We start from the raw sequence: 23,058 nt of genomic DNA, 5'->3' as shown, positions 1-23,058 counted from the left end.
CATCACTTATGGAAAGATTATCACAATTATCTGCTCTGTGACTGCAGAAGCAGTTATATGAGAATCCTCATTCCTTTTTTTTTTTTTTTTTAAGAGAGAGAGAGAATTTTAATATTTATTTTTTTTTTAGTTTTCGACAGACACAACATCTTTGTTTGTATGTGGTGCTAAGGATCGAACCCGGGCCGCACGCATGCCAGGCGAGCGTGCTACCGCTTGAGCCACATCCCCAGCCCAAGAATCCCTCATCTTTTATTAAACTAGATATTAAAGAATTTTGCAAATAATAGAAGACAGTGATATTCATTACAAATTTGTGATGTTTGGGAGGGCAGAGTGTGTGTGGTAAAGCATCTCCTTAGCATGTGCAAGGCCCTGAGTTTTGTCCTGGGCCCTTCAAAATAAATTTTTAAACAATGCTTCAGGAAACAGTTTTATATTAAAATGTGTTCTTTATATTAATATGATAAGTTTATTGTTTTTTCTTTATTTATTTTAGTGGTACTAGAGATTGAACCTAGGGCAACCTATCACTGAGCTACATACATCCCCAGACCTTTTCAGTTTTGATTTTGAAATGAGGTCACAATAAGTTGCCCAGGTTAGTTGTCTTCCGTGAAAGGTGTTGATCTTCTTTGGTGGTAAGTCTATCTCAGCATTGGCCAGAAGCTGATCCTCTTGTATAACTCCTCTCTCTCTTGACTTTTTTTCACTCAGGTGTGTGGAAGCATAATTTGCACATGGTGGAAGTCAAAAGAGTTATTGGTGCTCAAAAAGTTTTGTATTTTGGAGCATTTGGGGTTGAGATTGGGGATACTCAGTTGACTGTATTGAACTCTTTGTTATTATGTATTTATTTCATTTACATTGGCTTCTTTTAGATTCCCAGGCTGAAATCCAGCATTTGGGTCCCCCAAATCTTTCTTTGATGATTGTTGTTTCTTCTCTTGACAGTGGGTTCAAACTTTAGCATTGCTGATCTTTTGGGTCAAATAATTCTTTGTCATGGGGAGGTGCTTCCTGTTGGATGTTGAATGTTTAACAGCATCTCTGGTCTCCATCTATCAGGTGTAGTTACTTTCCCTAGTTATAATCACAAATGTCCCCACAAATTGCCAAATGTTGCTGGGAGTTTGGGTGTGCAAGATTGCCCCCATAGAGGATCACTAGTCCAGAGTCACCTTATTGAGTTGGGTGCTGTGCTGGCAGATAGTCCTGTGGATTTATATTTTACCTTGAGCTCACCGTCTTCCCCATGTCAAGGAGGCATCTTCTGGCCTGTGCCTGTCCCATACCTGTGAGCACCATTGAGTGCTGGTTTCCAGGACTGTGGCCCTTGGACTTTGTCCCTTTGCAGCTATGTTGGCCTTTGGCAACCCAACTGGGACATCAGTGAGTTGTGACCTGCGTCACTTCTTTCCGTGTTTTCTGCTGGAAAGCTGGGACTCATGGTCAGCCCCCACCTGGAGGGTAGCCCCACTTTTAGTTCTTTGGGTGGCCCCAGGCTCTCTGGGGAGTTTGGACACTGCCTGTCCTAGGAGAATGGCATCAGGCAGAGCTGTCGGCACCCTGGCTGGAAGCATCTTTGCCTCTTCAACTTTTAGGACAGAGAAGTGCATCTGTTCTGAACCTCCTCACACTTCCCCCAGAATGACCACTGCCTTCTGACCACAGAGATGGCCGTTGCCCTTTGCATGGTGGGTAGGGTGGGGGTGGGGGAAGCAGGGCAACTCTGGTGTCTGTCTCAGAATGGCAGTGCGTTTAAGGCATGCCCCCAGACAACCTCTGGTCTCCTGGTTTCTCCTAGTGTTTTCCCCCTGCCGAAAGACGTGCTTTCTCCTCTTGTTCCTTGCCTTCCCATGTGGCACTGCCTCGGTCCCCCTTCTGCTATGCTCCGTGCCTGCCTCAGTCTGGGCTGTCTGTGATCTGGTTTAGCAGCACCTGGGATGCTGAAGTGTTCACAGCAGAGCAGGTGGGATGCCTAATTCCATTTCCTTTCTGGAACCACTTAAAATACATCTCCCCTCAGAGTTAAGAATACCATGTGTTCCATTTTTTGTTTTCTATGTACTTGCTGTATACTCACCTCTAACTGATGGGGGTTGGTGTCTTTGTGGGTCTCTTCAGACGCGTCTCATCTCTCTCCTGCGGGGGCACACGTGTCTGGCTCCCTCTTGTCTTAGTGGCATTATCTTGAGTCCCTTCTTGAGAGAGTACTTGGGAGAGAATGTTTTGAAACTTTGCATTCTCAGAATGTTCTGTCTCATGTAGTGGACAGTTTGCCCGCTTATTCCAACCCCAGAGTAGATGTCATCTCTGTATTGAGGGTGTGCCAGTGCCTCTTGTACACAAGCCCCCTCAGCACCACGTCTGTGCCACCTTGTCCAGGTTTTGGCTGTTGACCTCAGCCTTCATCTTTCCTCAGCTTGCTGGGGCGAGCCCTGTGCTGCATGGTGCCATCTCTTCGAGGAGACTAGATGCTAGGTACACTATCCAGGGCTTTCCTGCCCTTGCTGCACCTGGTTGCACCTGCTTGGGCCGTGGTACAGGAGGAAGGTTCTTGCCTCTGGACATACCTGGCTGTGCTGCTAGGCAAGTCGCTGTAAGCCAGTGGAGTCCAAGGCAGACTCAGGCTTTCACCTTGGCCTGGAGGTGGCCTGGACCCCACTGCCAGGCTTCAGGGGCTTAGAGGATGGAGAGGACCCTGAGGAAGAGAGCCTGTGGGAGTAGCTGTCCAGAATCGGCCCAGGTTCTTCAACAGGTGAATAGCAGGAGAGGAAGCAAAGGAGAGGCAACCCTGCAGAGGATAGGAGACCAGCAGGTGCCCTGTGCTCAGCATGTGTGTCTTGATGGACCAGTGTGAAAGCCTTTGAACCTGGGTCTCACTGCTCTGAGGATTTCACTACTGCTGTTTTGGGGTGTGAAGATGGCCTTAAGGTCATGTTAAATATGGCTTATTAGCAGTACATCTGAATTATTTAAGAGCAAAATGGTTTGATTTCTCCCATGAATGCACCAGCCCATGTTTTCCTGACCAGAAGTGTCATGGGGATGCAGCTCAGATGAGAGCAGAGTATGTTAGTGATTCTTGAAATTAGGTACTGCCCTTGTGGGGTCCATTGTTCTTTGCTCTGTGTTCTTGAAACTTTTGAACAGAATGTTTAGTGAAACAGTGAAGCCCTCTACAGCTGCAGGAAGGCCTGGGTGATGGCAGGTGTGTTGAGGCCTGGGTGCCTGGTGTTCTCTCCCTGTAGGGGGGTGCCAGGCCTTCAGTCCCAGGATTCTGTCTGCCCTTGTTCCTGCCCAGAGGCAGGCAGGTTTGAGTCTGTTTTGCCAACTCAGCGCCTGATTGCCCAGTTGTTTTCCATCCTTCCCAGTGCTTGCCTTGTGCTGCTGCTCTACCACACATTCCTGGGGAGCCTTCTGGGGCTGCTTTGAGTGCTGATGTGCCCCTGCCTTGCTCACCTACTTTTTCTTTTGCACCTCTGTTTTCCATCCCTGACCAGGTTCCACTGTCATTCCTTTGAAGTCCTCTTTCTAAAACACCACCCTGTTTGCATTCTGCAAAGTCAGCAGGACCCTCTACCCCAACTCACTCATTTCAGCAGCCGGGCAGAATCATGCATTTTATCATTTTTATGACTATGACTAAGTTGTGCTTATTATAAAACTTCAGACATGCACAAAGAAGGAAGTATAAATTTGCCTCTGACTCCAGAATTGAGGTTCTTAACTATTTTTGTGTGTCCTTCCAGACTTGATTGTGTATATACCACATCAAGTTTCTTTTTCCAAATGACTTGCTTTTTCCTTTAATGTATTGCAAATAGTTTTCCAAATCGGCAGTTGTGAACAGTCTGCCCTAGCAGGTCTTGACCAGGGCTCAGAGCGGGTCATTTGGTGTTGTCAGGGAGTGGATGGCTTTTTTAGGATGTATAGGCCCTGCTTCTTCCCCTTCCATTTTTTTGTTGAATGCATATGGGGTAATGCCCATACTATCTTAACAAAACAAAGCACCTCCCTAGTGATGCTTACACAATTCTGGGTGAACCCCTTGCTGGTCTGGCAAGTCATGTGTACCACCTGGGAATGTGCTGCCCCTGTGGACAGACCTGTGTTGTTCCTGCTCTTCTGTTGTTGCAAGCTTGTATCTGGAGACAGGTTGAAAGACCTGGTGACGTCCGGCAGAGTGAAAGAGTGCTGGAGGCTGTTATGTCACATTTCTTTGATCACCAGGATATTCGAACATTGTCTCATTTGTTTTGGAAGCACTTGTAGTAGTTTGTGAATTGCCACTGTTTCTTTTGTTTGGCTATTTTTACTTTCTTATTGGCTCTCAAAGAGCTTTACACGTTAACCAGCAGCACCCTTTGTCTGGGTGGCAAATAGCCACCTGCTGTCTGGTGCCTGGCAGCACATAGTCTTTCAGGTGTCCTCACCTCAGAGTTGCCTTTGCTTTCCTCTAGGATTGTCCCTGAGTCCAGCCTTTCAGGACCTCCAGGGCCCACACCCCTCAGGCAGACCAGAGGACATTTCTTCCTGCTATCTCACACCTCGGCTCTGACCCTGTTGTGTAGGCTCCTCCCACTGGTCTGGTCTACTCAGGAGTTGGTCATGTCGTTTCCTACAGCTCACCATAATGATTTGTGCCATCCTTCTCTCCTCTCACCCCGATAATGTCCTAATTTCTGTTTGAGTGAAGCTGCTGGTCCCCTCAGTGTGGTCCTTTGGCTGCTGCCTTCCACAGGCGGTGCAGAAAACGAGACTTCCTTTCTTAGGTTCCCAGTGCTGGCAGGTGTGCAGCGAGTGCTGCTATGTGTGTTCCCAGTCGAGACCTGACTTGCACTGCCCATGGCTTCTTTAGTCAGCTCGCACTTGCTGAACACCACCTCTGTATCAGGCACTTGCCAGGGCCTGGCAGGTGGGGACGCTGTTTTTTCACAACTCTGTCACTAACCCCTGGTCTTGTCTGATTGCAGTTGGGCCGGTGCACGAACAGCGTGGTCAAGTATGAGCTGATGCGACCGTCCAACAAGGCGCCACTCTTGGTGCTGTGTGAGGACCATCGGGGCCGCATGGTGAAGCACCAATGCTGTCCTGGCTGCGGCTACTTCTGCACAGCGGTAAGAGCCCAGCCCACCTGGTGGGCCTTTCATGTCCTCTAGAAACTCATCCCAGTGACTTGTCCCAAGTCTGGGGCCCACCCTGAGTAGGTCTTCAGCGAGACAGGGTCTCACTGAGTTGCTGAGGCTGACTTTGAACTTGCGATCCTCCTGCCTCAGCTTCTTAAGTTGCTGGTTTTTTTTTTTTAAAGAATTTTTTTTTTTCTGAGAGAATTTTTTTTTTAAATTTTTTAATTTTTTAGTTATTGGCAGACACAACATCTTTGTTGGTATGTGGTGCTGAGGATCGAACCCGGGCCGCACGCATGCCAGGCGAGCGTGCTACTGCTTGAGCCACATCCCCAGCCCACTTGCTGGGTTTATAGGCGTGCACCACTGCTCCCAGTTAGGCATGCCCTTAGACATGCCCAGTCCTGCCTATGGGGCATCCTCTGCTCCCTGCACTGTGAACTCCTGAGTTAGATGGAAGACACATCTCCTCCCTCTCCTGCACCTTCCTGTTGTGGCTAGGATCTTGTCTTCATTGACTCCCTCAGATATCTCCTCACCAGTGCCCGGGACCCCCCGAACAGGTCCGTTCCCCATGGAGCCCTGGTGGGCAGCACTTGCCTTTGCCTCTAGCCTCAGGCTTCTGCAAATATCTGCTGCTCCTTTGTGAACCGGGCCAGGAGCTTCCACTCCAGGTCTTAGCTTGGATTCCACACCTTATATCCTACCTTATCTTCCAGCACCCTTTTTGTTCTGCCAAGGAGAGCTGCTTCTCTACATCTTCTTGTCTAGCGGTTTTGTTTGTTTGTTTTGGTTTTTTTAATATTTATTTTTTAGGTGTAGTTGGACACAATCCCTTTTTTAAATTAATTAATTATTTTTTTTATGTGGTGCTGAGGTCTTGCACGTGCTAGGCGAGCGCTCTACCTCTGAGATAAAACCCCAGCCCTTCTTATCTAGCTTTTTACAAGAGTGGCCATTCTCATGGTGCTTGTTTGCACAGTACTCACTGAAATGCCAGCAGTGTCTCCTTCACTCTGTGACCCAAGACTCTTGTACCGTCTGCTCTGCAGAACTTGGGCCCTCTGAAATCCTCCTGGACCATATCTCTTATGAAGTCTCTTGCTTGGCTAGAGAATCTGAACAACAATGGTTACTGGGGGGCTGGGGGCACTGAGGTGACCTCTGTGGCTTCTGTTCTCTGTGGAAGTTGCTGGCAGATGTGGGTGCTCTAAGCAGATACACTATTCTTGCTTCTCAGCAGCATGGGGCCAGGACTAAGGGCCTACCTGGTTCACCTGCTTGCTCTATCTGCCTGTTTCAGTAGAGCTATTTTTCTGAATGTTAGCTCCAGTTTTTTCAAAGAGTGACTTTTGTCTTCTTGTCTTTAGGGTAATTTCATGGAATGTCAGCCCGAGAGCAGCATCTCTCATCGTTTCCACAAGGACTGTGCCTCTCGAGTCAACAATGCCAGCTATTGTCCCCACTGTGGGGAGGACACCTCCAAGGCCAAAGAGGTGACCATAGCGAAAGCAGACACGACATCCACAGTGACCCTGGCCCCTGGGCAGGAAAAGAGCCTGGTCACCGAGGGCAGGGCGGACACGACCACGGGCAGGTACTTGACCAAGTGGCTCTGACTGGATTCTCTGGGCCGAGCCACTGTTGGGTCCCTCTAGTTGTTGGTTTCTCCTGCTTTATGCAGAAGTCTCGGCCTACTTTTTTTTTTTTTTTTTTTAATGGTACTGGGTATTGAACTTAGGGGTGTCTGCCACTGAACCACATCCCTAGCCCTTCACTAATTTTTATTTTGAGACAGGGTCTCACTGAGTTACCCTTGCTGGCCTGGAACTAGCCTCCTCCTGTTCCAGCCTCCTGAGGCACTGGGATTACAGGCATTCCACCCAGCTTAATCTCAGCCAGCTCTGATGCTTATTGTGATTTCTGACATTTAAGAAACAGCTGACATTAATTTATTGCCATTTATATATGGGTCTCTTTTAGGTTTTGTAGATTCAGTTGCCTGTTTTCATGCTACCTGATGGATGTGGCTTTGTGAGTTCTGTCACCAGCACAGTCCCTGCAGTGATTATTTGATAAGCCTGAAGCATCCATCAGCTGCTGCAGGCTCTTCCTGCTACACTCTTTTTTTTTTTGGTATTGGGGATTGAATCCAGGGCCACTTAACCATTGAGCTACATGCCCAGGCCTCCCCGCCCTCTGTCCCCCAGTCCCGCTTTTTTGGCGGTGCTGGGGATTAGAACTAAGCTATATCCCCAACCCTCTGCCTCCCCTTTTCATTTAAAATTTTGAGACAGGGTCTCACTGAGTTGCTGAGGCTGACTTTGAACTTGCGATCCTCCTGCCTCAGCTTCCTAAGTTGCTGGGTTTATAGGCGTGCACCACTGCTCACAGTTCCACTACAGTCTTCATGGCAGGGTAGAAGCCTCTCTGGAGACAGGAGAACAGTCTGGAACAGTATTCACAGAGACTCATAGCATCACTTTCCTGAAGGAGTCCAGTGGAAGTGGCTAAAACTGTTTAGAGTTGACGTTGTCAGCAAAAGAAAAGGATAGTTGCAGCACCCAGTTCTCCCTCCAGCCATAGCCTGGTGGTAAGGGAGGTGATGCAGAGACCCTTCCAGAGTGGCAACCATACCCACAGGCCACCCAGAAAAAAGGGGAAAGCAGAGCTTAAGAAGTTTCATGCTGATAGAAAGAAAATTAAGACTTAATGGAAGATCTTTTAAAGGACACAAATTATGAACCCTCCAAACTAAAGATTAGAGAAATGTCGACTCAGTGGGTTTCTGTCTCCTGGGGAGGGCAGCAGGTGGGATAAGTGTGACTCAGGAGCCTCACCCCTCACTTGAGTGGGGTTCTGAATTCAGGGCTGTCACATCCTGGACAAAGCAGGTAGCAGGTGATCTGGCCATTGTCTCTGCTGGAGAAGCAGCTTGTGGGACAGGTGGAAGCAGATGGTATTTTGTGTTTTCATTGATTTTTCACGAGAAGAGGTTTTCGAATGCCCAAAACCGACGTTTCAATAATTTCCTCCCCCTGAAGCACTGCTGGAGCCCCACTCTCTGAGGACGACAAGCCGCAGAGTGCAGCTCCCCACGTGCCTGAGGGCTTTGATCCCACCGGGCCAGTGGGGCTGGCGAGGCCGACCTCTGGCCTTTCCCAGGGACCTGGGAAGGAAACCTTGGAAAGTGCTCTGATCGCTCTGGACTCGGAAAAGTAAGAGCTGGTTTTGGAGATGATCACTGTGTTATGCCGGGGNGGGGGGGGGGGGGGGGGGGGGGGGGGGGGGGGGGGGGGGGGGGGTGTCACTATGCTTTCCAGCTGTTTGAGTGACACCATTGATCAGAACAACACTTGTGTTTTTATAGTGTTTGGGGAAACCATTGCAATTTGGTCCTGGGGAGGCCCTTGAAATCCTAAGTGAGGACAGTCAAAAGACCCTAGAGACCCACTCCCTAAGTATGCCGCCCACAGACCACTAACAAAAACACCATCCTGGAGCCCACTCCCAGCTGTGCAGGCTTTCCTAACAGCTCCATACCCCATATATCCAGATACCTGCAAGCACTTCTGGCCCACAGGACGCCCAGGTCCTCCCTTCGGTGGGACAACCTCACCTTCCTCCAGGAGGAAGAGCAGCATGTTTACTCTTCCATGAATAGAAAAATCCTGGTGCTGACAAAGTCCTAGTGTACCTCTTCCTCACCTGGGTGGGCCTCCCTCTAGCTTCCTCTCTGTTTGGTCTCTCAGTCTGTTCTTACAGCGACTGTTGCGTTCACTTGTTGCTTATAGTCCCTACTGCACCAACCACGCCCTGACTATTCCTGACTCCTGCCTATCCCCATACCCCAGTTATTGATATACATTTATCAGTTTAGTTATTGATTTAAGTTTTCACAGCATAAAACCTGGGTCCCCACTCTTGCAGCCCCAGGCCCTTCTTTACTGCTGGAAGTTGGCTTATGTAGCTTGGTGGCAGCTCTTGTCACCCACTGTGCTACAGGCAGAGAGTGGGCTGTACACATGGCCTCATTGTTGCTGTGCTGAGTGTGTAGGTGGCTCTTCAGGGTCTCCCTCCACCTGCTGCAGAGCAGTGGCTTGCCCTTGAACCCCTGGTTCTGTTGCCACATCTGCAGAAGCTCCTAGTGTGAGCATTCTCATGCCATAACCAAAAAGGGGTTGACTGTAATATGCTTCAAGACTGGTGGCTTCATTGTGTGTGACCTTGAGGAATTGGCAGGCAGCTGTACCCCACGGGCCTTTGGCTTCCAGGTTTACGGATGCAACTTGGGCTGTGCTGACCATGACCTCTGCTTTCCTACAGACCCAAGAAGCTTCGCTTCCACCCGAAGCAGCTGTACTTCTCTGCCAGGCAGGGCGAGCTACAGAAGGTGCTCCTCATGCTGGGTGAGTTGCCTGCATGGGCACCCAAAGGAATGGAGCACAGTCCTATTGGTTACCGCTTTCTTTTAGGAGCCTGATCTTACTATTGCTCTGTTCATGAGCCTCTGGCACATGACTGGGAGTGCCCAGTGGCACCATCCTGCTTCTGATGTTCATGTCCACCTACTCGTGGCACTGGGACACTCTGCATTTCTAACTTTTGAAAAGGAATTAGGTGACGATTAAATCAGTTAGAAATGTAGGTGCCTAAAAAGGGATACTAGTGCTGGGGCCTGTTGTGAGCGCTGCAGAGGGAGCCTTGTCCATCCGTCTGTGGACAGATGGTACTGGTGCACCCGTGTAGCCTGAGCTCTGAGCCCATGGCTCCAGGCTTGAGGGCTCAGAAGTTTATCTACTCTGGGCTCAAAGAGGTGATTAAAAAGTCTTTTGCCTTGGAGCTGGGGTTGTGGCTCAGTGGTAGAGTGCTTGCCTAGCATGTGTGAGGCACTGGGTTTAATTCTCAGCACCACATATAAATAAATGAAAAAAATAAAGGTCCATCAACGCCCTTAAAAAACAAAAAAAAAAGGCTTTTGTCTCCCAGCAAAACATGAGAGAAGTTGAACAATTTGCTCTTGGGGAGAAAAAAAAAAGGTTTATTTAACTTTGACCAAAATGGCTGTTGACTCTTTTCCTTCTGACTTCACACAGTCTAAGTCACTTCACTTCTGTATGGCTGGCTTCTTTGCTGAGTGTCTGACAGATGTCCAAGTTGTTGGTCACAGGACCCCAGAGCCAGTTTTATCTTTGTCAGTGTCCTCACAGGCCTAGGGAGGCTCAGCCCAAGAACACACAAGAACAGATCCAGGCCCCCAGACAGGGAGGGGACGAGGAAGGGGCAGGTGTTGTTACCTGCCTTTGATGGACAATTCTGCCAGCTGGGTTGTGTGTTGTCAGTCTTCTAAGCAGATGAGGCCTGGCCCAGACCAGACAGAGCAGTGTGCTGGCGCCAGCTGGCTCGGCACTGGCTATTGGTCTGGGAGCTGCCAGCTCTGGGTGTCACAGCCATCAGGGTCATCTGGAGGCACATCAGTGGCGACAGCAGCGTAACCGGCTATACCATGTTTGTTCACAGTTGATGGAATCGACCCCAACTTCAAAATGGAGCACCAGAACAAGCGCTGCCCACTACACGCTGCGGCAGAGGCCGGCCACGTGGACATCTGCCACATGCTAGTTCAGGTTTGGAGGCGCGGCTTGCCCAGACCTCTCCCTCGCTGTCCTTCATGTTTGTTGGAGTGAAGTGACTCCAGGTTCCTAGCTGCCAGGAAAGCAGCCTCCTGTCCCTCATGGCCCTGGGGCTGCTGGCCCTGCTCCAGCTGTTTCTGCTGTTTCTGGCCCACAGGACGCCCAGGTCCTCCCTTCGGTGGGACAACCTCACCTTCCTCCAGGAGGAAGAGCAGCATGTTTACTCTTCCATGAATAGAAAAATCCTGGTGCTGACAAAGTCCTAGTGTACCTCTTCCTCACCTGGGTGGGCCTCCCTCTAGCTTCCTCTCTGTTTGGTCTCTCAGTCTGTTCTTAACAGTGTGGCTGTGTGTCGACTTGTTTAATTTTAGTTTAGGTTTAGGTATTGGTATTTATTGACCTATTGCCAAAGATAAGGGTTCGCTTCAGCCCAAACCTTCCCCCACCCCCCACTATCTGGTTACTTTTTATCTTCAGAACTTGCTTTAATTATATAAGGGATGTGTTTTTTAAAAAAATATTTAAAATTTGTAATTGACATATAATAATTGCATACATTTATTGGGTACAGGGCGATGTTTCAAAATATGTATATAATACGTAACAGATCCAGGCATTTGGTGTATCCATTACCTCAAATGTTGGTCATTTCTTTAGAGAACATTCAAAATCCTCTCTACTAGCTGTTTTGAAATATTCAGTTAATTGTGCCAATCATAGTTACCCTCTTCTGCTGTGGAAGATTAGAAGTCATCCCTCCTGCCAGCTGCTCCCTATATCCATTGGCCATCCTCTCCAGCTCCCCATCCCACCCTTCCCAACCTCTGGGAACCAGTCATCTGTTCTTTGCTTGCACATTTAAATGAGAACATGCAGTATGGGTCTTTCTGCATCTGACTTATTGTACCCAACATAATGTCCTCCATGCTTATCCATGTTGCCAGAGATGGCAGGACTTCATTCTTTATGGCTGAATAATATTCCACTGTGTTCACCTCACACTTTCTTTACCTATTCATCTGTGGAAGAACACCTCGGATGGCAACAAATCTTGGTGCTGGTGAACCTTGCTGCAGTCAGCACATGAGAGCAGATTTCTCTTCAACTTACGGATTTCCTTTCCTTGGCATTTGTGCTCAGGAGTGGGTGCTGGATCAGATGATGGTTCTATTTCTGATTTTTTGAGAAGCCTCCATACTACTTCTCTAGTGACTGAACTAATTTATGCTCCTACCAGCAGTGTATAGAGCCCCCTGTCCACATTCTCACTGATATGTGTCATTTGTCAATAGCCTTTCTACTGGGGTGAGATGATATCTCACTGTGGATTTGATTTTCCTGCTTCTCTCTTTTTTTTTTTTGGTACCAGGGATTGAACCCAGAGGCATATCCACATCCCTAGTTGTGAACCACCAGGTTTCTTAGAGTCTCGCTAAGTTGTTGAGCCTGGCTTTGAACTCGCAACCCTCCTGCCTCAGCCTCCCAAGCTGCTGGGATTATAGGATTATGCCACCACGCCTGGCCTGTTTGTATATCTTCTTTTGAGAAATGTCTTTGCAGATCTTTTGTCCATCTTAAAATTGAATTATTCTATTTGGTATACATTGTAGAATTTAAGCCCTCATCACATGAATAGTTGGCAGGTATAGTCTTCCATTCTGTAGGTTGCCTCTCAGCTCTGTTGATTGTTTCCTTGGTGTTCAGAAGTTTTTTGGTTTGATGTAATCCCATTTGTCAGGTTTTGCATTTGTTGCCTGTGCTTTTGTGAGTCATATCCAAAAAATCTTTGCCCTACCAATATCTTAGAGCATTTCCCCTGTTTTCTTCTGGTAGTGCCATAGTTTCAGTTCCCACACTACTTGTTGAAGAGACTATTCTCTGTTGTGTTTTCCTGGTGCTTTTTATCAAAAAACCATCAGCTGTGAATATGTGGATTTATTCCTGACGCTGTATTCTGTTGCACTGGTCTGTGTGCCTTGCTTTTATGCCAGTAGGCTGCTATTTTGGTTAATACGGCTTTATAGTTATTGTGGGGCCTTCAGCCTTCATTCTTTTTGCCCAGGATTGCTTTGGTATTCAGAGTGTTTTGTTTTTCCATATGAATTTTAAGAGTGTTGTTTCTCATTTCCATGAAGAATTTTGGTGGTATTTTGATAGAAATTGCTCTGAATCTATGGGTCACCTGTAGTTTAATATTTAACAGTATTCTTTCAATTCATGCACTTGGAAGATCTTCCTATTCTTTGATGTCCTCAACTTCTTTCATCATTGTTTTGTGAATTTCACTTAGAGATCCTTCACCTCTTTGGTTAAATTTATATAAATATATGTGTGTGTGTGTATTCATATTGTCTTTTACTGAAATTTTGTTGGTAGTATATGAAAAACCTACTGACATTTCAATATTAGTGTACCCTGCAACCTTACTGATTTCAGGCATCAGTTGTAACTGGTGGAATCTTTAGGTTTCCCTATAAATAAAATCACAATATCTGCAAACAGGTAATTGGCCCTCCTCCTTCCTCTCGGATGCTCTGTTTCTTTGTCCCCCTCCTTTCCAGTAGTATACTGAGTAAGTGGCCAAAGCTAGCATCCTTGCCTTGTCCTGGGTCTTGGAGAAAGTCCCTGAATTCCCCTTCACCATGGCACTGTTGAGGGTCTGCCATGTGGCTTTGGGCTTTGTTGTGTCGCATGTGGTCCCTCTACCTCATTGATGGATAGTATTATTAGGAGGGGGTATTAAATTTTATTGAATGGTTTTGCTGCATCTGTTGAGGCAATCACGTTTTGTCTTTTGTGGTGTTGCTATGACAGGTTACTCTTTTGTGTTTGTGCATGTTGAATCATCCTTGCATTTCTGGGATGACCCCCATGCCCCACCCGTAGCTAATGATCTTTTTGATGTACTATTGGATTCAGTTTGTTAGCATTTTGCCAGGAAATTGTTCTACATGTGGGAAATTGTTCTGAAGTCTTTTTTTCATTGTGTCCTTCTCTGGTTTTTGTTATCAGGAAAATGCTGGCTTCATAGAATGAGTTTGAAAGGGTTCCCTGCTTTCATTTCTTTTTTCTTCGGGTGCCAGGGATTGAACCCAGGGGTGCTTAACCCCTGAGCCATATCCCTAGCCCTTTTTGAATTTTATTTAGAGACAGGGTCTCACTGAGTTGCTTAGGGCCTTGCTAAATTACTGAGGCTGGCTTTGAATTTATCATCCCCCTGCCTAAGCCTCCTGAGAGGCTGGGATTATAGGCGTGCACCACCATATCCAGCTCCTCCTTTCATTTCTTTGGAAAAGTTTGAGAAGAGTTAGTGTTAGTCTTTGAAGGTGTGATGAAATTCAGCATTGAGATCATCCAGACCTGGACTTTTCATTGTTGGGAAACTTTGCTGTTGATTAAATTGTGACTTAATGGTCTGTTGAGATGATTTATGTTCCTGCAGTTCAGTGTTGGTAGATTGTACGCGCTTAGCTCTTGTTGGCATATAGTTGTCATAATAGTCCTTGAGATAGTCAACACTTTATTGCTTTGATTGAAACACCTTCCACAGACAGCTTGGAGGAGGAAAGATTTATTTTGGCTCATGGTTTCAGAGGCTTCAGTCCACAGTGTACTGCCTCCATTGCTTTGGGCCTGAAGTAAGGAGAGCATCATGGCAGACCAGTGCGCCTCAGCCCATGGCCACTGGGAAGCAGAGAGAGAAACCTTTCAGGCACACTGCAATGGCCTGCTTCCTGCAGCTAGGTCCCACTTCCTTGGATAGTTGATATTTTTGTCTAGGTGATGCTTGCGTTGAGGAAAGTGGGTGGAGTTCCAGCTCTTACTCATTGGAGTCCTCCTCTCCTTTAGATATAATACACTTGCTTTAGACAGCTGGGTGCTCTAGCAGCAGTGTATTTAATCCTTGTGATTGTTATTTCTTCTTGTTGAAGTGACCCCTGTGCATGGTCTTTTGTATGGCTCTTGACTCCACATCTGCTTTACCTGTTGGGAGCAGGCCGAGTCCTGCTGGCTTCTGGTTTCCATGCCAGTCTTCCCCCATTGCGCTGTCAGCCGGGGGAAGTCAGTCTCTTGTCAGCAGCATACGGTTGGGTCTTGCTGCCTAAATCATTTGGCAGTCCGTATCTTTTCACTGAGGATTTCCTGTGTTTGCACTCAAGGCTGTTGGTATTGAGGACCCTCAGTCTGTTGCTTTCTGGTGATTCTGCATATCCTGGTCCCTTCCTTCAAGCCTCCCTATGTGTCCTTGTGGCTCAGTGGCTTTCAGTACTGATGGGTGAGTCTCCTTTCTCTGGGTGCCTCCCTCTCCTGTTGGCTGTACTTCCCAGGTTTCCAGGATGATAGTTGTCTTTCTTTTGCTGCAGGGAACAGGGCACCCTAAGTATTTCTCCCAGGGCTGCTGGGCTGGTGCTTGATTTGTTGCTCTCTCATTTCTGAGATGTGGCATTCAGCTGTTTTTTTCCCCTCAGCATCCCACTCTGTCCTGGCTTGTAAGGCTCTGCTCAGAGTCTGCTGCTGGCCAAGGGGGAGTCTCTGGTATTGGCCGTGCTGCTCTTCTGTTTTCCTGGTGATCTGTGTTGATCAGATTGGTCAGCGTCCCTGGGCTTCCTGTTGGAGATCCACACCTTCTCAAACTTGCAGGTTCTGTGCAGCTGCTTTGTCGACTAGCTGTTATGTGCCTTTTCCCTTTCCCTCTGTTTTTGGAACATCCATAATTGTCCATGTAGGCTCTCTTGGCAGTGTGTCCCATAAGCCTTGTGGGCTTTTTTGTTCTTTTAAGTGTATTTATGTATTTTTTGATTCTAATATTTTGGTCTGACTGTCTTATTTCAGAAAACCTGTCTTCAGGCTCAGAAATTTTCTTGAGCTGAGCCATTTAGTCCACAGGGCACGTTTCATCTGTACATCATTGTTCTCTTGTGTTTGCATGGCTGTGTGGACTTGGTCTCTGTTGGCCCCCCAACACTCTTCATAGGTTTAGGCCTGTCCTATTCACTCTGGGTGCTGCACCTCCTGGCGATGTGTTACAGATGTCCCACTGAGTCTGATGCTCCCTGCCTCTGACCCTTCATATGTGACTATACTTGGCTTCTGAAAAGTTTGGGGACTGTCATTTAGCCTGACTGGCCCTGAGTCTCACCTCATTATAGTTGGGGCTCTTCTTAGTCCCATGTGGTGGCGGCACACTCTGTGGAGGGGTCCATGCCCTTTGTCCTGTTTTCCTGTGTAACTTTGAGAAGCACCCTCCTGTTGTCTCCAGGTAGGACTCCTCCACTTGGGGATGGGGCTTCTAGACTGATTCCCAAACGAGGTTTTCTCCTCACCTGCCACTGCACTTTCTAGAGGTGTTCTCACAAGAACCCTGTTCTCTGGTCATCTTTTTTTAGAGCCTCTTATTTTACCCTGCTCCTCTGAAGGCGTTACTCAAGAGTTATAGTGAAGTCCTGTGCTATCCACAGAGCACCCTGAGGTGACTAGGCAGGCTTCGAGGTTTAGCCAGCCAGGGTGTGGCAGGGTCCCCACAGGAAGCGTTGGGTGAGTCGGGCTGTGCAGGTAGGGTGATATGGGAAGAGGGGATAGAATGATACAGAGATGGCAGAGGATTTGGTGCTTCCTGGGGCAGGAGAGCAGATGCCAGCAGGTCCAGGAATGCTGCCAAGGGTGGGCAGAGAAGAGCAGGCAGGCATCCCAGGACATGGGCACAGCAAGGGCCGACGCCTAAGGGTCAACAGTCAGGGTAAGTTCCCTTTCCACCACTGGGGGTGCACCTGTTCTGGAGGGCATTCCTCTGGACTTGGAAGTCTCGCTTGCAAGTTATTTCCCCTCATTTCATTTAGGGTGACCCCACTATTCTGACTTCATTCCTGAGAATTGGATTATCATTCTTTCAAAAGGCATTGTTTTTTTCCTTGTCTTGTCTTTTTTTTTTTTTTTTTTTTTTTTTTAAATAAGGGGCTGGGGTGTGGCTCAGCAGTAGAACAGTGTTCAGCATGCTCATGGCCCTGGATTCAATTCCCATGACCAGAAACCCAGTGCAGATAAGTGTGCATGTATATGTGTGAGTGTGCCACACGTTGGGGGATGTCCATGAAGGTAAGCACCTGCTTTGCCCGTGGTTTCACAGAGGGCTCAGCATTGTTGGTCCCCAAGGTGCTGTGCCCCTGAGGCTGAGCTCTGCCAGCCCTCACTGTGAGAACCTGTCTGCCTTGGCTCCCTGTACCTTCCCTGGGTGGCTCCACTCACTGTTGTCCACTTTTAGCTTGATGTTCATAGAGATGGACAGTACAGATTCTTTTGTGTCTAGCTTCTTTTAGTCCCAACATCACAAAACAAGAGTCAAGTGATAACGTGGAAAAAGCAGGCAATGCAGGTGGGAGTCAGTGGAACCATCTTAACTCTTCTCTTTACCATGGCTGTGGTTTGCACAGCGTTGTCCTTGGGGAAGTTGTGGCTCTCTGTTCTGTGTCCACTGTGCTCTGTGAGGCTGAAACTATTACAAAATGAAATATTAGATATTTGGGAATCCTTTGCTTACAGCGTTTTTTTGGGGGGCGGGTGGGGGTAATGGGGATTAAACCCATGGGTGCTCTACCATTGAGTTACATCCCCAACCCTTTATATTTTTATTAATTGATGGATGGATGGATGGATGCTGGGGATTGAACTCAGGAGCACTCAACTACTGAGCCATATCCCCAGCCCTATTTTGCATTTTATTTAGAGACCAGGTCTCACTGAGTTCCTTAGTGCCTTACTTTTGCTGAAGCTGTCTTTGAACTCAGGATCCTCTTGCCTCAGCCTCCAGAGCCACTGGGATTACAGGCATGTGCCACCGTGCTTGACTTGTTTTATTTTTTTAATTTTGAGACAGGTTCTCACCAAGTTGCCAAGTTTAGCCTCGAATTTGTAATCTTCCTGCCTTAGCCTTCCAAGTTGCTGGGATTATACGTGTGGGCCACTGTACCCAGCTATCCACAGGAACTCTTTATACCCTTTCCATGGACATCTGTTCATTCATACCTGGTGGTCTGGCCAGCCTGGCACAACTCAACTAGTTCTCAGTCAACCTTGGTCTAATCCCCAGCTATAGAGTTACTATTGCTATTCTTGGAAGATCCTTTTGCACGTGAATTTTGTCTTTTCCTCCAATCCCAAGTAGTTTAACTGTGATTTCCCAAGAAAAGGGACAGAGTGAGTTTGTTTCTAGTTTTCCCTGAGTCCCAGGGCACAGCTCCTTAGGGTTTCAGTGTCTGTGGGTGTCTTACATCATAAATCTCGTGCAGGCTCTGGCCAGAAGCCCCCAGTGAAGACTGGCACTGGTGTCAGGTCTTCCTATCCCCTCTCTGGACCTGTCCCAGCTGGGCTGACCTGTGGACCTCCCATTTGTACTTGGTTTTGAGCTTGTGCCCTGAACCTGTCCAGGGGCCTCTTCAGAGCATGTGTGATGTTTGTCCATCTTAGTTTCACTGAGTACTCGCTGAAGCTTTGGTTTTGTTTGATCCCCACTGTGCCTGTTGACCTGCTGCATGTGCTGTTTGGATTGGAAGCTACAGAGCAAATGAAGCAACAGAGCAAATGGTCCTTAGCACTGCTGTGCTTGCTGCTCAGCCATGGAGAGCATCCCAGCCTTGAAGACAGTGCTTCTCTGTTGCTGGGATGGACTCAGCCCTGGTCCTATTCCAGGGCTGTGGATATCTGTGGTCTGACTCTTGGGCTGAGAGGCTCTGCGGGTCAGTCTCAGTAGTAACTCATATAGGAGCTGCCCTGTCCGCCAGCCTTGTGAGCCCCTGGGCTTCTCCTCACATATGGGATTATTTCCTAGCCTACAGGCAGGTTCGCCTCTGTCTCCTCAGACTATTGTCTCCACTGTGATGCTTTCTCTCCTGAGTGTTGTTTCAAGATGGGGCTCAGTGTGAATGCTGAATGTGCCGGGCTATGAACTAGAAGGTGTGCCCACAGTGAGGGTTTGGGAGTGCATAGTGGTCCTGCCAGTTTCAGAATGGATCCGGTGTCCCCTGCTGAACATGTGGCAGGGTCCACAACTAGAAGCCACATTTTTTTGTGTTGTTGCATCTGTTGGGAAATTCCATTAGTTACCTGTTAAGTCTTGGTTTTGGCTCTTCATCTGTGGTTTTTTCCCCTGAGTCTCAATGTTCTCGAACGTTTTTTGGGTGATGGTTAATAATTGGTTTCTTCCCCGGGGGTCCTGGGTTGCTGTGTGCCTATGAGGGGCTTCTGCTTGTCTGTGGAGCTGGTAGTGCCAGGTGCCAAGGTCAGAGTGAGGTCCTGGGGGTCCAAAGGAGCAGGGCTATGTGTGCTGTGTGCAGATAGAGCATGGTCTCCAAGCGCAGCCCTGATCCTCCTCAGCCGCACTTTCTCTGCATGGCCTCCACTCGCTGCCCTGTCCTCTGTGTTTGAAAGTTACTTACTTGTTAAAGTCAGCCACTGTGGAATTCTGGCCTCCTTTGCCATTAGATTTAGCAGTGTGACCCTGGCTTTGAACTTTTGTCTGAAATTGTGTCTCTCCCCACCCACCTCCCCGTTTCTGTGTCAAATCTGTGGTTGGTGTGACCTCTGGCCCCTGCCCTGGGGCCTCCAGTTTTAGCCCATGAAGTCAATCTCTGGAGACCACCACAGTCCCTTCCAGAACCCCTAGTTGCAGCGTGCACCCTGTAACTGCTCCTGGCTTGTGTAAAACTTCCTTTCTTGATGATTCTACTCTTGTGTTTTAATTGCTAATAGCAAAAATAATACTGTTGTCACTATTTCATTGTAAATATTTGTTTTATAAGATAAATATTAGCTGTTGGTTTAAGAAGTTGGATGGTTACCCTGTGGGGAAAAGATTTCAGCTGCCAGCAGCTTATTTGCTCTTGGCACACAGCCAGTGTTAAGTTGGGGGGCTTCACCTATGTGTACCTGCTATTGCACTAGTCTTTCAAGTTTCTCACTTTTTAGAAAAATTAAATTGCTCCAAAATGCATATCATGGAAATTCGTTTGGGTTCTGTTTATTTTGGAAACTGTTGAAACAGCTGGAGAAGCAGGCAGCAGACCCAACAACCTGGATGCCCCTCCGCATGTCCCCTTTCCCAGGCCTCTTTGCACCTGCTTTGCCTGTTTTAAGGTTTCATGCCATCTTTCTCACTTGTAAAGATGTTGTCACACTGCTGTGCTGTGAGTATTTTCTATCAGGTTAATTTAGAAATGAGATCTTGCCAAAAAAACACCCTGTGTGAAGTGGAACTTCATAGAAATAGAATGGCTGTCTTAAATGCAGTCTGGAAGACTCAGATGTGGTCCAGTAGAGTTTTCAGCTGCTCATTCAGTCTCCTTTTTAGACATGGAAGCATCTATGCTTGTGTGAAGGGCTGCAGTAGCTTCTCTCCCATACACCTGACGGTCCTTGTTTTACCAGGCGGGGGCCAATATTGACACCTGCTCAGAAGACCAGAGGACCCCACTGATGGAAGCTGCAGAAAACAACCATTTGGATGCAGTGAAGTACCTCATCAAGGCTGGGGCACAAGTGGATCCAAAGGTACCCCATGATGTTCATGTTCCTACTCCCTATGTAGGCGTTTCCCAGAAACGAGAGTGGGGACAGTTCCTCACTGGAACACTGTCAGGAACTGGTAGCCTGCAGACATTTACCCAATCATCCAGAAGTCTCTTCACCTTCCAAGGTGACCTGGCGTTATTAGTGGCCATCCCGGGTGAGCACCAGGCCCCCTGTGCAGAAGCTTCCAGCCGCCTGCACGCAGTGTACTTCTCTCTATCTTCTACCCAGGGCAGTTAGGCAGGAGGAGAAATAGAAGGCATCCACGTTGGAAAGGAAGAAGCAAGCTTGTCTCTGTTCTTTTATCTGTATAAAACCTAAAGAATCCACAAAAATATTGTTAGAGCTGACAAACTAGTTCAGCAAAGTAGTAGGATACAAAATCAACATGCAAAAATGAGTTCCATTTTTATGTACTCAGTCTTCTATCCAAGTATGAAATGAAGAAAATAATTCCATTTCCATAAGATCAAAAAGAGGGAAAACTATCAACAAGGCAAACAGCCAGTACATTGAAGATGGCAAATCACAGCTGAAAGAAGTCCAAGAAGCCACAAGTGAAGAGAGAGACCTCCCACACTTATAGACCAGGAGGCTTAATGTAGTTAAAATGAAGTACTGCTTAGTGCATTCTCTGGATTCCATGCAATCGTTACCAAAATCCCAGCAGACTTTTTTTTTTTTTTAAGTTGTAGATAAATACCTTTATTTTGTTTATTTAGTTTTTTTTTTTTTTGTGGTGCTGGGGATTGAACCCAGTGCCTCATGCATGCTAGGCAAGTGCTCTACCACTGAGCCACAAACCCAGCCCCCAATAGCCTTTTTATGTATACAGGAAAACCCATCCTGAATTTCATGTAGAATCTCAAGGACTTGGAGTAGCCAAACGATTTTGAAAACGAATAGCAAAATTGGGAGACTTAACCCTTCCCAATTTCAAAACTTACTATAAAGCTATGAAAAGAGCATGGTATTGGCATAAGGACAGCTAATAGAGACCCAAGGAATAAAAGAGGCCCAGAAATAAACCCTGGTATGTGTTAACTTTTATTGGGATATGACAATCATTTGATGGGCAGAGGACAACTTTCAACAATGGTGCCAGGAAAACTGGGTACCCACACACAGAAGAATGTGTTAACACCACATATGAGAATAAATACAAAATGGATTGAAGAACTAAAGAGCTAAAACTGTAAAACTCTTGGAAAACAAAGTTTAATGACCTTGGATTTGGCAGTGATTTCTTGGCCATAATACACAAAATACAGACAATAAAGAAAAATTAGATAAACTTCATTAATCTTAAAAATCTGTGCATCTAAGAACATTATCAAGAGAGTATAAAAAGACAGTTTGCAGGATGGAGAATTATTGGCAAATCCTGTATCTGGTACAGGGTTTCTCTTCAGAATATTTGAACTCTTAGAACTCAACAAAACTCAAATGATCCAATTCAAAACTGGTTACAGGTTTTGAAAAAAAGATAAATGGCCACATAAATGGCCACTTAGGAGATGAAGAAAGAGATAGTTGACATTGTTTGTCATTAAGGAACTGCAAATCAAAATTACAGTTACATGCCACCTTCCACCACCAGGAGGGCCATTCTGAAAGTTGGAGAAAGGGAGTGTTGGTGAGGAGGTGAAGTCCAAGCCCTTGTGTTTGAAGCAGCAGCCTCTGTAAGAGCCAGACCTAGAATTACTGTGCGATTCAGAGTTCCACCCCTAGGTGTATGCCAAAGAAACAGCTGTGTGTGAAGATCTAATGGCCAGCGCTGTTCCCAACAGCTGAAGAGAAGCAGAGTCCAGTAGCAGGTAAAGGATCAGTACATGGCCCACCTGTACAGTGGCATGTCAGCATGGTGGACCCACAGGACACAGAGTGAAAGGAGCCAGACCCAGGAGGCAGGTGTTGTGTGCTGCTGCTGGCTGAGAGCCCTAGAAACTCTACCTCAAAATAAAAAGGGCTGGGGATGTAGCTTGTAGCAGAGCACCCTGGGTTCAGTCCTCAGTACCACAGAACACATATACAGAAACTTAGTCTTTCATGTTAATACTCAATTTTTTTCACCAAAAACGTGACTGTACACTCTAATTTATTAACTCCTGTTTAAATCAAATTAAGTTTTTACTATTTTGCTGTCATTAATTATTATTTTGTAATACCACTTCAAATGGCTGCTTTGGTGTTTTATTATATTCCATAATTTTTAGTCAGATTTGTGTATTAATATTTATTGTATTTTTGCCTTCGTTAAAAGCAGTGCTTAAGGGGCTGAGCTGTGGCTCAGTGGCAGAGCGCTTGCCGGGCATGTGTGAGGCCCTGGGTGCCATCCTCAGCACCACTTAGAAATAAACAAAATAACGATGTGGTGTTCATGTGTAACTAGAAAATATTTTTTTTAAAAAAGCAGTGCTTTAGTGAGCATTTTCAGACAAAATGTTCGCATGAATTTGATTTTTTTTTGTGTGTGTGGAATTACTGTTTCAAAGTATATGAACATTTTAAATGCTTTTTTATACGTATATCTAAATTGTTTCAGGAGTGTTCAGGCACACCTTATCTATGCTGTTAATTATAACAAACGTGTTTTTTTTAAACTATTTTAATTTGCTTTCGTTAAAGTCAACATTTTTCAAGTGTAGTTATCACATCATAAATATTTTTTTAAGTTTGTATTTAGTCCATTGGTTTTATTGATTTTTTTTTTTTTTTTTTTTTTTTTTTTTTTT

General features: G+C 46.7%; 1 protein-coding gene across 7 annotated transcripts in view; it reads left to right on the top strand.

Moving 5' to 3' along the window:
* Positions 1 to 23,058, top strand: part of Ehmt1 (euchromatic histone lysine methyltransferase 1) — a 123,664-nt gene that overhangs the window by 73,809 nt on the left and 26,797 nt on the right. For 5 of the 7 annotated variants that reach the window (XM_048813232.1, XM_015505746.2, XM_015505747.2 and 2 more), the window contains 6 exons: positions 4,980 to 5,123; positions 6,503 to 6,729; positions 8,177 to 8,350; positions 9,459 to 9,541; positions 10,653 to 10,759; positions 20,183 to 20,305. In XM_048813232.1, coding sequence (XP_048669189.1) covers positions 4,980 to 5,123; positions 6,503 to 6,729; positions 8,177 to 8,350; positions 9,459 to 9,541; positions 10,653 to 10,759; positions 20,183 to 20,305 — 858 coding nt within the window. The remainder of the gene's footprint in view (positions 1 to 4,979; positions 5,124 to 6,502; positions 6,730 to 8,176; positions 8,351 to 9,458; positions 9,542 to 10,652; positions 10,760 to 20,182; positions 20,306 to 23,058) is intronic. The other 2 variants (XM_048813233.1, XM_048813235.1) reach the window with 1 other exon arrangement.

Source organism: Marmota marmota, unplaced genomic scaffold (assembly GCF_001458135.2).
Source record: "Marmota marmota marmota unplaced genomic scaffold, marMar, whole genome shotgun sequence".
NCBI lineage: Eukaryota > Metazoa > Chordata > Mammalia > Rodentia > Sciuridae > Marmota > Marmota marmota.
This window is presented reverse-complemented; position numbering and strand designations above follow the sequence as displayed.